This window comes from Silurus aristotelis (assembly GCF_946808225.1).
Source record: "Silurus aristotelis genome assembly, chromosome: 24".
Lineage (NCBI taxonomy): Eukaryota > Metazoa > Chordata > Actinopteri > Siluriformes > Siluridae > Silurus > Silurus aristotelis.
In genome coordinates this window covers 3,640,390-3,654,385 of record NC_139597.1, presented here as the reverse complement: position 1 = coordinate 3,654,385, position 13,996 = coordinate 3,640,390, and the positions used below count along the sequence as shown (strand labels likewise).

At 41.5% G+C, this 13,996-nt stretch overlaps 1 protein-coding gene across 3 annotated transcripts in view; it reads left to right on the top strand.

The window, feature by feature from the left end:
- Window positions 1-13,996, top strand: part of chchd3a (coiled-coil-helix-coiled-coil-helix domain containing 3a) — a 72,160-nt gene that overhangs the window by 12,110 nt on the left and 46,054 nt on the right. For 2 of the 3 annotated variants that reach the window (XM_083528044.1, XM_083528046.1), the window contains one exon: window positions 7,124-7,217. In XM_083528044.1, coding sequence (XP_083384170.1) covers window positions 7,124-7,217 — 94 coding nt within the window. The remainder of the gene's footprint in view (window positions 1-7,123; window positions 7,218-13,996) is intronic. The other variant, XM_083528045.1, reaches the window with a different exon arrangement.

The following is a 13,996-nucleotide window of genomic DNA, read 5'->3' as shown; positions in this document are numbered from 1 at the left end:
TTTCCGATGTGGAATAGATCTAATAGTTCGAATGTCCAGTTTTACTGTTCGCAAAAAAACGCAGCTGTATAAAACGGTACATTTTGTCATTACAGTTATCATTCACATGATAAATTGTACCGGGGCAGAACGTTGTTTTCTGAACATTTGGAAACATTGGACTCTTTGGTTTTTGAGGAAATCAATAATCAAGTTTTCAAACCCGAGGCATTTTGACCGACGTGGCAGATCAGAAGGTTTGGACAAACTTATAAGGACAGTCAGTGATGACGTTCCCTACACAAATATCAGTGATGGTTTTTCTCCACTGAATATTGGGAGCCGATTAGATTAAACTGAAGCTTTTTGCCAAAAAAGTGTACAAATAAGCGAAGTAATGGTGATACTGCTTTCAGATTTTAAGGTGGGGAAGGGGTGTAAAGGGGCGGTGAAATTATTTCTTCGTATATTTAAGAGATTTTAGGAAGCTGAGGACCAAGAGTGGCAGGCTAGAGATGCAGGGGCTTAAACCCACGACCTTCCGGCCAGTAACCCAGAGCCTTAACCACAGAGCTACCACTTCACTTTTGTGGGGTTTGGGGTTGTTTTATCGTAAAACCAACAAACCTAAAACAGATTCAGTAGATGTATTGTGCACGTAAACATAAAACAACGGACAATTACAGAAAAAGTTTTGGGCAAATTCAGAAACCACTCTAATAAGAGAGCGAGTGAGAATTTTGAAAGCGTTCGGCATGATGGTGTTGATCTTTTATTTTTTTTTCCTTCACTTTCCACATCATTATCCAAAACCAGCATGTGCTGCATAGAAAAAGGGGCAAGAAAATCCACCACTGCTTTCATCCACGTTCTCCAAGTGCAAGAGATGAGACGCAGGGCCGGTTTTCTTTCGCTCGGCGCACAAGTCACCTGACCACATCAAACCTAAAGAGACGACTTCCTGTTAACGAGACACAGATCAGCTTAATGAGCTTAGCCGTGGAGACGCTCACTCTCTCTCTTTTCTCAATTTCTTAGCAGTTGTCTGATACCGCTTCTCTAGCGTTCCTTTTCTCTCTTTCTGTCTGCCTTACTTTAAAGCAGAGGAGAGAAAGAATAAAATAAAGTGGACAGATATTCCATTTCGCTCATGTGATGCCTCAGGAGAGGATGCTGTATCAATACCTTCATATAGGCTGCTTTAAAGCATTGGGTAATGCTGTCAGTTTGGACAGACATTTTCTCATTTCAGATCGGTGACTTAAAAAATGAAAAATATGTCTCTGAAGTTTGAATGGAAGCCAGTTTCCGCCACATAAAAAACATTGCAACTGTATTTCTTGCCATTCCGACTTTATTTCTGTCAATAATGACATTTTTTCTCGCAATTAATTCCGACTTCGTTGTTTCTCGCAATTAATTCCGACTTCGTTGTTTCTCGCAATTAATTCCGACTTCGTGTTTTTCGCAATTCGGACATTGTTTCACATGTTTATGTTTAATAAATTCTTTATTGCTCGCAGTTCCAACTTTATTACTTGCAGTTCTGATTTTTTTCTTCGAGTTCCGAGTTCGTTTCTCCCATTTCCATCTTTGTTTCTCTCAATTCGGACATTGTTTCACACATTTTTGGCAATATTTCTCACAATTCCGACCTTTTCTGCCAATATTGAGTTCTTTTGTAACAACCAAGAGGTAGCTTGAGCTGTCATCCCGCTCCTGCTTTAATGTTACAATCAGGGTTTCCACAGAGTCTTAAAAAGTCTCATTTAAAAATCTAAATTTGAAGCCTTAAGTCTGAAATTTAAAACTCTCTTTTCGGCTTCTCCCGTTAGGGGTCGCCACAGCGGATCCTCCGCACGTTTGATTTGGCACATGTTTTACGCTGGATGCCCTTCCTAACGCAACCCTCCCCAATTTATCCGGGCTTGGGACCGGCACTGAGAGTGGCTGGGGATGGTTCCCTGACCGGGAATCGAACCCGGGTCGCAGCGGTGGGAGCGCTGCATCTTAACCACTAGACCACCAGGGGACCTTAAGTCTGAAATTTGCTGGTCTTAAATAATTTTAAACAGGTCTTACCTTCCCCATGTACATGTATCGCTACTTCTAAAGCTCGTATGTTTACGTTGTGTTGTAGTTCTTTCTTTCGCCAAGTATAATTCACTGTATTATGACTACAAATGAGACCAAAACGCAACAGCCAATCAGCTTTCTGTTATTAGCGTGAATTTCTCTTAATTTGCACCATTTTGTACTAAATTTGTACTGTTTTTTTTGGTTCGGCTTGAAAAAATTTAATTTAGGGCGCCGTTAAGGTCATGATACAGGTCTTAAATTTAATTCTTAATGGTCTTAAAATGTCAGAGCTCAGGTCTGCAGTCTGCTGTGTTCAGGTACGACACAGAGCAGTTTGTTGAACCACATGTAAAACAATCCCCTGTGATTATTATCTATTGTTTTACAGATCGGTCTATAGATTATAGCCTGTTTCAATTTAAACGTGTAAAGCTTTCTGGCACTACTGAGGGGGTGGCGCTGCCTGTTTGATATAAAAAAAAAAAAAAAAAAAGGTTGGAATTGTGAAAAATAAAGTCGGATTTGCAAAGGAAACTAGCAATCGCAAGGGAATGAAAAGTCGCTCTCATAAGAAATCAAGTCGCAATAGCGAGGAAAAGAATTGACATAAATCAAGTCAGGAAACGTGGAGGGTAAAAAAAGACTGGAATTTCAGGGGGGGAACAAAGTCGGAATCACGAGGGGAACAATGTCAGAGTCGTGAAATATCAAGTTTCAATAGCGAGTAAAAGAAAGTCACAGTCGGCAGAAAACAAGTCGGAATCGCGAGAAATGAAGTCGCAATCAGGCAAACTTTTAAAAACATTTATGTGGGGCTTCTGTTCGGTTAAATTATTAAAAAAAGGTAAAATAAGCAGGTAATCTGCCAGTCAGTCCAGAAGCTCTCAGGAGAAGCAGGTAAAATTTTCCCTGTCTGTATCGCACGTCTCTGGATGGCAGCTTTATATCCAGAGGTCATGACCGTAACGAGGCGCATTGATTATGTGTGCCCACGAGTGCCAGGCTCTCTGAGACCGGGCCGGCCTTGAAAATCAAGGCAGGAGTCGCGGGGTGAGCTGATTAGATGCCGTCCAAGGTCGATCCTCCTAGCTCTTTTCTCTTCACTATAAATATTCATACACAGAGCCCACACGCCTCTCGCCATTATGCGCTAATTACTTTTTTTTTCTTTTCTCAAGATCGCTCGCAGGTTCAACAGGGAGACACAAAAATGCATTAAAGACGCACTTGTGCAGCCGTCGCCTGCAATGAAATAATCCCCTCACATCGTATCTGAACCGCGCATTAAAACGCCATATTGTGTCTCGTCATGGTTTAATCGCTGCGCTTATGTCCTAATCAGCAGATTGTATCACCTGCATCATCAGTGCATACAGTCTTCTCATTAGCCCAGATTGCAAACCCAGTTCCTTCAGATAATTACACAAGACCAAATTAGGAGGCTGTTCCACAGAGGTCTGTGAAATAAATGACACAACAGCATCTTGGAACAGAACTTCTGGAGTACAGAAAGAAGGCTGGATTTGATGGGTTTTTACTTTAGTTTCCACACTTGTCTGAAGAATCATCTAGTTATAGATCATCTCCCTGGTTGTTGGTTTCCCCACCTGGTATCTCCATGGTGTTTTTGGTTTCTACCTGGTGTCTCCCTGGTTGTTGGTTTCCACTTGGTATCTCTCTGGTGTTTTTAGTTTCCACCTGGTATTTGTTTCATTTTTGGTTTCCATCTGCTTTCTCCATTGGTTTTTTGCTTTCCATTTGGTGTTGCCATGGCTTTTGATTTCTCTTGTATCTTAATGGTGTTTTTGGATTCCACCTGGTATCTCCATGGTTTCTTTGTTTCCAACTGGTATCTGTATGGTTTTTGGTTTCTTCCTGCTTTTAATCTATTAATATTTTTTTCCTGGTAAAGCCTCTTTTTTTTTTTTTTTTTTGGTTTATTTGTTATTGATATGGTTTTGGTGTCCTTGGTTTGGGTTCTCTGGTTTTGCTCTGCTTTCAATTTATTTTGGTAAATAATTTTGGATTTTTGTTGTATCTCCATGGGTTTTGTTTCGCTTGGCATCAGCATGGTCTTTGCGTTGGTATCTTTGTGGGTTTTGGTTTCCCTAGTAGCCTCTCCATGACCTTTGTTTTCCTGGTATCTCCCTAGATTTAGTTTTCCTTGTTATCCTTTTTTTTTCTTTTCTTTTGGTAAATTATATTTTTGCATTTCATAATAAATGTATGTTTTGATTTCCCTGGTATTTCCATGGATTTCTGATTTCCCTGGTGTCTTCAATGCTTTTTTCTGGTGACTCCATGGCTTCTTGGGGGTTGCTTATATAGTGTGTGTTGTAAATGTACCCCACAGTGTAAATGCAACTATTTGGAATCTGAGTGTGGTCCCCCCCCCCCCCCCCTTCAAAGGGGGTTCATGCACATACAGATCACAGGTGTCTGATGAATGAGCTGTGTGAGAAAGGAAGCTTTTCTGGTTCAGGATTAAGGATTCCGAGAGGAACAGAGAGATTTCGTGGAAGGAGGTGAGAAAAGCAGCTTGAAGGTCTGGGCCTTTTGATATGCCCGGAAGCTTCTTTATGCAGGTGGGAAGGTGTTCCGTTTTGTTTAAGCCGGCACGTGAGGAAGCGGTAATGTCCCAGATTACCCCTCCCTCCGCTCAGGTCCTGAGGTTAATGAAACTTCTGATGAGAAGCACAATTTGCCTCCGTCTATTATCTCCTCACCCAAGAGCTACTCCGCAGGTTTCTTTTAATGCCGGTGCGAGTGAGAAGCAGCGAGAGAAAATATCAAAAGCTGATGAGTTTTTAATCTGTTAACATTTACATGTCGCAGGAATGAGACAGAGCCCCGGATGTCTAATGTCGTTCTGGAAACGCCTGTGACCTACAGAGGACTCCTCAAAGCTCTGAGAATTAGTGGAGTTTTTTTTTTTCCTCCCAACCTCTTACTCGCCGTGTCCACCTTTTCAGCTCGTCTTTAAATCCGGAGATTAAATTTATAATTGGAAACAAGAGTGTAAATGAGCATGAAAGGGTTTAAAACTATGTAAAAGTCTGGCAAACACCGATGGAAAGATGTGTATCGAGTTACATGAATCGTTTAGTGAAGTTTAAAATTCGCCTTTTTCTCTTTGATTACATCGAACATGTCTGCTTTTATCTCCAGGGGATTTTGTAATTTCAGCCCGTGCTGTGGTTATTGGTTAAAATAAATAAAAAAAATAAATAAATAAAAAATCCATCCATCCATCCATCCAATCCATCCAATCCATCCAATCCATCCATCCGACCGCGCCAGTGGAAAACTCTGAGATAGGCATGAGGGAGGAACCGGACAGAACAGGGAACCCCATGACTACGAGCGAGACCAACATGCAACAGCCAATCATCTTTTTGTCTTTCTCGGATTGTACCAAAAACGTAAAACGGATTGGGGAAGTTTAGCGATACTCGTCTTGAAAAAAAGTTTGGCTCGGTCAAGGCCGTTTTTGCTGCCGTGATACAGGTTTTAAATTGCATTCCTAATGGTCTCAAAGTTAAAAAGAGAAAAAAAAAAAACAACAACTTGGTGAAACCTGCAGAAACCCTAATTGTACATGTAGGCAGGAGCTTGGCAATAAAATAAAAAACATTGATTTCTTGAATCTGATTGGTCAGAAGGTGTTCTAGTAATTTTCCTAACTTAAATATTTAAAATGGATGTACCAAAAATTCTCTCAGGAAATGCGAGCCTGATGGGATTTATTTATTAATTTATTTATTTTTTGGAGCCATTGAAGCTCAACACTGCTTAAACCTCAAAGTGAAAAAAAAAATACAAAACAATAGCTGATGTGTAGAATATTGCAGAGGCGTTTTCTCTTTCCTGCCTTTCCCCCGGCCTCCTTTAGTGTTTTTCCCTCAAGTTTGATATTAGAAAGGCTCTGACTCGGCCATGACTTTGTAGCAGTAATAAGTGTCAAAAGTGTCACGGTATCTCTCTCTCCGTCTCTCACTCCTTCAACAGCCTCTCTCTCTCTCTCTCTCTCTTTTTTTTTTTTTTCCTTTTTCTTTTCTAGAAGGCAATCGGGCGTTTATGAAGTGTTATGCACTGAACCATCAGGAGCACATTTGAGAAGAGTTGCTTCTCTCAACTCTCCATCTGGTGTTTTTTCTTTTCATTCTTCTTCCTTTTTTTTTTTTTTTTCCTTCTATTTATTTATTATTTTGTGGTATTCCTGCACCGTTTTTGTTTTGTTTTCCGAACAGATTAAATCTCCGTCTGTTACGGCGCTCATGAATTATTAAAAACGCGGACCTGTTTACTTCTGAAGATTTGCCTGCTGGCGGGTGGCGTGATAGGGATATGAAACGACGTCATAACACCCCCCCCCCCCCTAGTGTTTACTATTATAGCAGGACAGTTAATACGACTGTTTGTTTGTTTTTCAGATTAGTTCTGATTGGGTGATGGAAGCACCCCAAAGTTGGTCAAGTCCTTGATGTATCACATCAAAGCAAAACACCCTACTGAAACCATCTCTCTGGGGACTCGCAAAGTCATCATACAATAAATGGCCAAAGGTCTTTGAAACAGACGACTTTTCCAGCCATGAGGTTCTTCCCCCAAACTGCTAGCACACACTTATAGTGTCGGATCAAAAAAAGTCTGATTCATTATTATTTTGCTTTTTAACCCTTTTCCCACCCCCCCTTTTGTAATAATTTAATGTAAGTAAATATCCTTTGAACTCTGGTTGATTTAAAATTTTTTACTTTTCACTTTTCTTTGTGGAAAAAAAGAGATGTGATGTGTGTTGCCACGTATGAGAAGTTGAGATACTTTGTGCGTGTGTTTGGAACAAGTGTAATGGGCTTTTAATGGCAGTTTCATCGCCTCGAGTCGAACGCGTTTCCAACTGACTGCGGCGTGCGTTTCTTTTTCTCGCAGTTGCCATAACCACAATCGCGTATTTCCGAATCGGATTTATTTATCGCCTTCGTCCCTCTGTGCTCGCAAATGACTCTCTCTCTCTCTCTCTCTCTCTCTCTCTCTCTCTCTCTCTCTCTCTCTCTCCGTGCAGCCAGTGAGTCAGACCTGAGACGGAAGATCACTGAGGAAGTGCAGAAAGGTCTGGAAGAGGAGAGGAGCAAGACGCAAAACGAGCTCCATCAGTGGTAAATGTGTCTCACACACACACACACACACACTCACACACTATGAGAGTTTTACTGACTGTTCCTCTTAATAGAAATTTCAAATGTAAAATATTAAATGTAATTTCGAGACCGATCATCTTTTACACAGATATAAATGTTAGAAATTTACATTACACGTGTAGCTGAAATCTCTCCTCTTTTCCGTTCCCTGTCTCCCTCCCTCCTTCCTCTTTTTCGAATCCTCTGAATCAATTAATCACTGAAGAGTAACTCGGACCAAGTGTAATTTCCTCCTTTCTGATTGTGAGATCTATTAACTTCCTCTGATGAGGACACGACTTTTAATTTAAAGGTTTTACCAGGCAAGAATGATAGTGGTGTTATTAAACTGGCCTCCAGGTGTCTAGGAACGCCCTCACGTCTCCTGCAGGTAGGAGTTTGGGTTAATGTACGTGTGAAACGTTGGAACGAAAATTTTTTTTTTTTTTCCGTTTTTCACCATCGAGGAGTTTACCCTAGAAAACCAAAAAACACTGAAACACTGAGACTGCTCCATTTATTACATTGTGTATTATGGTGCCCTTTATACTGGTGCCCGTTATTCCACTGCCCCTTATACTGGTGCCTGTTATTCCACTGCCCCTTATACTGGTGCCTGTTATACTGGTGCCTGTTATTCCACTGCCCCTTATACTGGTGCCTGTTATACTGGTGCCTGTTATTCCACTGCCCCTTATACTGGTGCCTGTTATACTGGTGCCTGTTATTCCACTGCCCCTTATACTGGTGCCTGTTATTCCACTGCCCCTTTTTACTGGTGCCTGTTATTCCACTGCCCCTTTTTACTGGTGCCTGTTATTCCACTGCCCCTTTTTACTGGTGCCTGTTATTCCACTGCCCCTTTTTACTGGTGCCTGTTATTCCACTGCCCCTTTTTACTGGTGCCTGTTATTCCACTGCCCCTTTTTACTGGTGCCTGTTATTCCACTGCCCCTTTTTACTGGTGCCTGTTATTCCACTGCCCCTTTTTACTGGTGCCTGTTATTCCACTGCCCCTTTTTACTGGTGCCCGTTATTTTTGTGCAAGTTATACTTGTGCCCATTATACTGGTGCCTATTATGCAACTCTTTATACTGGTGCTTGTTATACATGAATTTGAAACTGCAGTGGGGACAAAGTTCTTGCCGTACGCTGTGTATTTTCTTTTTTACTTTGTGAAATATTTCTGCTGATTTTACCTTTTAGACACTAACAGTTGTTAAATAAATAAAAAAAACCGCACCACAATCTTCTCACAGCAGCATTTAGTCTTAAAGCAGGTTGTAAGTCACATTATCTCAGTCGTGGTGCTCTGGCTTCCCGCGTCACCCCTCTTCCTTCTCGGCCCCGCACGCAGAAATCGCTATTGACGGCAACTTTATTTTCTCTCGGCCGTAAAAAGCAAATTTAGGAGCCGACTCTGTTGTTTTTACCTCGTTGTTGTCGAGGTGGCAGAGGCGAAGTGCGCCGTCCCATCACCCAGGCAACACCATTAAGCCAGAGTGGAGGCTTTATTGACCATGATGTCACGCTCGGAGGGACCGAATCAATATTTTCTTAATGTTGTCTTCCATTTAGATCTTCATGTCCGGCATTTCGTTATTTATTTCTGCTCTGTGTTCTTTAGCTTTGTGTGTGTGTGTTTGGTTTTTTATGTTTAAAGTGCCCTGCTGAGGTTTTAGAATCGAACAGGAAGAAATGATGTTCTCGGTTTGCTGCTTCCGTCACCGGTAATGTTTAATTTTTTGACTCCTGAACTTTAGGGTGAAATCTGTCTTTTTTTTTTTTTTGAACACCAGGGGTGTTCATGTCAAACTGGGACTATTGACTGTATGAAATAAAAAATAGATACGTTTATACGCTTCACCCATCCGTCTTGCATCACTCAGTCATCAGTCATCTTTGTCTCGGTCTTCCACAGGTTTTACGCCTACGTTTCGCAAGAAACTGTCGTCCGCCGTATTGTTCGAGAGTCTTTGAACCGACTCGTGACGTGTATCGGTAAAAAGGACACTACTGCGTGTATTCCAGCCACGCTAGCATCCATTTTTTTTTTTACCTGTGACATTAAGAGTCCCAGTTTGACTTGAACACCCCTCGTACAAGGTAGTTTAAAAATATATTTTTTTCCGATAATTTTTACAATTTACAGTTTTATACTGTAAATATTTTGGTGTGAAATTCAGGCAGATAGTCGCATGTAAACGAATCCAGTGAAATAGATTTCACTTGCAAAACAAAGCGGAACAAACTTCTACTAGCGTTAAGTCAGATTTCCAGGCGAGGGGTCCATAGATATCTGGACACTACTTCAGTGTAAAGCTGAATCTACTAGAAAGACCCGAAACCTCATAAGGGCAAAGAAATAAAACGTGCTTAAACTGGCCAGTCAGTCACTTGACCGCAAATCAACTGAGTGAAGACAAAACTGAAGGCAGTTGCAAAGCTTAGAGTTTGAGAACCATCTGAAAGGTCAGCATTTTGTGAAAAAAAAAAAAAAAAGAAATTTGCCTTCAAGTATGAATTATACCCTAGAATTCTTAGTTTGTCTGGTTACTTTTGAGCCTCTGAACATGGGAAATGGTTGTAATGACTAAACTCTAATTTAATTTATTTTTAATTCAATAAACTCCTAAAGTTTGTAGCTGGACGTGAAATGGAGACGTTTGTCACGGAGAGGTGTACGGAGGCGCAAGCGCCAAAGATGCCGTCCAAATACTTATGGAGCAGAGCGTTTGTTTGATTCTCGCTCGTCTGAGCAGGAAAGCGAGCTACATTTAAAGGTCTAGTGGTTGACGAATGTGCCTCATTTCTGGCAGTGTGCTTTGGCCAGGAGTAGCACAGCGCTATTACTACTGTGGGGTTTTGGGGACTCGGCAGATTTGTTCTGTAGATTAAATTTGAGCGCGTCTACTGCTGTTCTCATTCACGAGGCCTTGTTTTCCTTTATTGTTTTAACTTAAGATGATCCATTACTTTATAATCCACCTTGATTTCCATTCCATTGTTAGCAGAGACGAGACACAAACAATTGCCCTAAAACACTTTCAATTCATTTCATAACCATTCAGTCCATATTTGCTGTTATAATAACCTCCACTCTACTGGGAAGGTGGTCCACTAGATTTTGGGGAGATTTGTGCTCATTTAGCCGTTAATGTGTTAAAGTTAAATACTGATTATAGGTGAGGTGAGGGGGTCTGGGGTGCAGTCAGCGTTCACCTTTTATCCCAAAGGAGTTCTGACTCGCCGTCCATGGTAAAATCTCGATGTGCACGAGGCGATGTTTTTCAGGACACTGACTTATGAATGCCGGTGCTCCCTGTGACTGCGCGTGCAGCCTCTGTTGGCGTGTTAGGAAACTACGTTTGAAACTTTTTGACCCCCACCTTGTGTAGTGTGTATGAGAGGAAATGCCAATGGGGTGAAAATGCATTTAGTTGTGAATTAATTGTATAACATCGGTGTGTTATTCTCGTCGTTCATTCGTAGATTTTCTGCACCTTTAGCACGTGGCATCATTTTTTTCGATGGTGCTGGAAAGATCGATAAATATGAGAGTAAATATGAGCTACGGCTGGAAAATCAGATCAACCAGGACAAGTCAATAGACTGCGGTTAATAAACGTGACTCAACTCCGCTCTACCTCACACTGACCACAGACGGATAGTTGCAATCGTTGTAAAACAGTAGCTACGGTACGAGACGTAGAACAAAAGTTCTCTGTGTGAACCCAAGAGAATACGAGGTGGTATCAAAAAGTTTGGAGATGAGCTCTGTTTACAAGAAAGTACTTTATTTATCTACGTTTTCACAACGTCACCTTCAAAACGGTGAGATAACGTGGATCGTTATCGCCGACGATCAGCATGCACGAGTTGCTGAAGGATTCCGACATTTTCGGGGGGGTGGAGCTCGTCGAAGGTCTTCCTGAAATCAATTCTTTTCCACCTTCATTAGCGAATTGTATTTTGATTCTTCTCGATGAATATGAATTCCATTCCAGGAAGTCCTTTAACCGGAAAAGGTGCAAAATTATGCATAGCATTTACATATTTGTTGTTTTGTTTTTACTTTTTGTGGTGTTTGTTGCCTGATTGGTGTGTTTGAAAGATCCAGCAAAGCAAATGCCAGTCGATCCTTTGTTGATGTTCCTCTCCATCCTTCTCATTCCCATTTCTTCACGATTCGTCCCACAGTGTATTCCTTGTCTTCTTTCCTATAAGCAATGCCCTTTATTTTTGTTTTTGTTACCCCCCTGTTCTGTTTCTCTGCTCCCACACGGTTTAAAAAGCCAGAGGCTTCGGTAGAAATGACTTTGATCGATTTATTTCTGCGTCATTTCTGCCTCGTCTTTTATTCCCTCCTTTCGTGCTTTTTCTTTCCTTCGCTTGCCGAGCCTCTAACCTTAAAGCGGCGCAGACCCCCGGACCCCCCAGCAAGCCGCGGGAAGGAGGGCAGGCCGAGCTCATGCAAAATTCAACACGTGCTCTCTGTCAGACGTTATTCTTCTTTATGAATATTCCATGCATTGTTGAGGAAAGCGTTTGGCGGATGGACTGTTAGGCGAGCGTGGCAGAACCTGCGTAGAGAGCGGCCTGTATTGAGACGTATCACAGGAGGGAGTTGACAGGAAACAGGACGCCGCATTAATGAAGGAATGAGAGCAACAAACAGGGTGTGTGTGTGGGGGGGGGGGTGACCGACCATACTCGGCCTCCGATTATCAGTTCTTAGTTTAGTTTTCTCAATGGTGGAAGTTTTAAACTGAATACCATTAAAAAATAATAATAATTTATAAAAATGTAATTATTTATTTTTAATGAAGATTGAGTATATTAAATTTTATATTTATAATTTTTTTAATTGTTTATTTTATAATTTTTTTTTTTTTTTTTTACAATTTTTAACTTTACATTTTATTGATTTTATTTTTTTTTCGTAAAATTTAGTATTTTTTTTATTAACTTTTTATCGAACTGCATTCGAGACCCGAGAACCCGCAGCGACGTCGCCTAGCTCTCGGAACCCGCTTTTAGCTTTTAGCGAAGATTTGCCTCGCTGTCCTTTCCACCAACCTCAGTCCATTAGTTCTCATTGTGGTTTGACCTTCAGAGTCCAGCTGTGTAATGGCCTCGACTCAGAGCGAAAACGCTAACGCGGTTAGAAACGAGAGGTCAGGAGTTAGATGCACTCGAATGTACGTTTCTTCGCGTCGAACGTCGGTCAGAACTTATTTTTTTAGTGCTTCAGATTTTAATCAATAAGGTCATGAAGTGGAACGATGAGCGTTACGCATACGGGAAATCGGAATGATGCTCAAATTCCTTTTAAAGTCCGTGCACACTTGCCGGATGTCCGATTACTCAAATCGATATTTGCGCTCTGTTCGAAGCTTTTTGTGTGGTTCTACGAGGTCTTTTCACAAGAAAGTTCTCAATTTATCTACATTTACACACTCATCTTCATCTTCAAAACAGTCCCCTTGCACTGCAATACAGCGCCCCAGCGGTCCTGCGTTACAAAGTGTTTTAAACACCAAATCCGGCGAGTCGGATTGGTGCGGAAGTGAGCTCGTGTGGATCGTCCTCTCAGACAATCATCATGCACGTGTTGCTGAACGATTTCGACATTTTTGGGGGTCGAGCTCGTCGGCGGTCTTCCCTGATCTCTCGCCCGTCTTCCAGCGACGTTCTTCCGCTCACGAAGCACCACAAAGGACTCATGCGGCATCGCCGTACGTTCAAACTTATGTCACGTCAAACGTCTCCGTAGCGGGTTTGGTCTTTGTTCCGACTTGCTGTCCGTGATGAAATCTCACACGTGGGCAGAACAGCACCGGTTATCACCGTTGGTCACGAAACTTTTAGGACACCACCTCATGTTATTCCATCTGCATATCCTCGAAAAAGCCGTAGTCGGGTGTCCACACACTTTTTTTTTTTTTCCTCTATATAGTGTAGTTTCCGGAAAGACACCTGATGTAGATGTTTGTCAAGTGGCTTTTGGGAAGTAAAGTCCATGATCCTGACGCTTATTACATATTTATTTTTGGTCTTTTGAACATTTTCAGGTTTAATAAAACAATGTAATTTCCTTCCTAAACCCCTCCAATTGATCCCAGGACGCTTTACGCAACACGTACCATCACCGCTGCGAACAAGAAGCCCGAAGTTAAAAAGTTTCATCATGTTCGACTCTTTTTTTTTTTTTTGTTTGTTTATTCGCGTCTTTAAAAGGCGCCTAAACAGTCCTCCAGAACCCCGCTGAACCCTCGCAGAACGTCTCGGAGTTCGCTCTGTTGCTAAGCAACGGCAGCATGCCATGCGGTGTGATTTGCAGTGTAAACTCGGCAAGATGTAAACTGTAATCTGCGGCGCTCTGTTTTCAATCAAACAGCCAACAAAGTCGAATAAATAAATAAATAAAGTGATTCGGAAGGGGATTGACTGAAGGATGAACGAGCTCAAATATAATTAAACCGCCTATATAAACACAAACAAGACGGAGGATTTACGGATAACAAACCCGCACGCATTAATTAATAAATAAATATATATATATATATATATTACACACACACACACACATACATACATATTCACACACAAACTGGGGGGGGGGGGGACCACACCTTGTGTAATAGGTCAATGTTTATAATTCAGTAAATAAATCTGGAAAGGGCACCGTGTGATATTTCGGGTTTGTTTTGGAAAGGACAGAAGCTGTGTGAACAATGAGGTGGGGAAAAAAAAA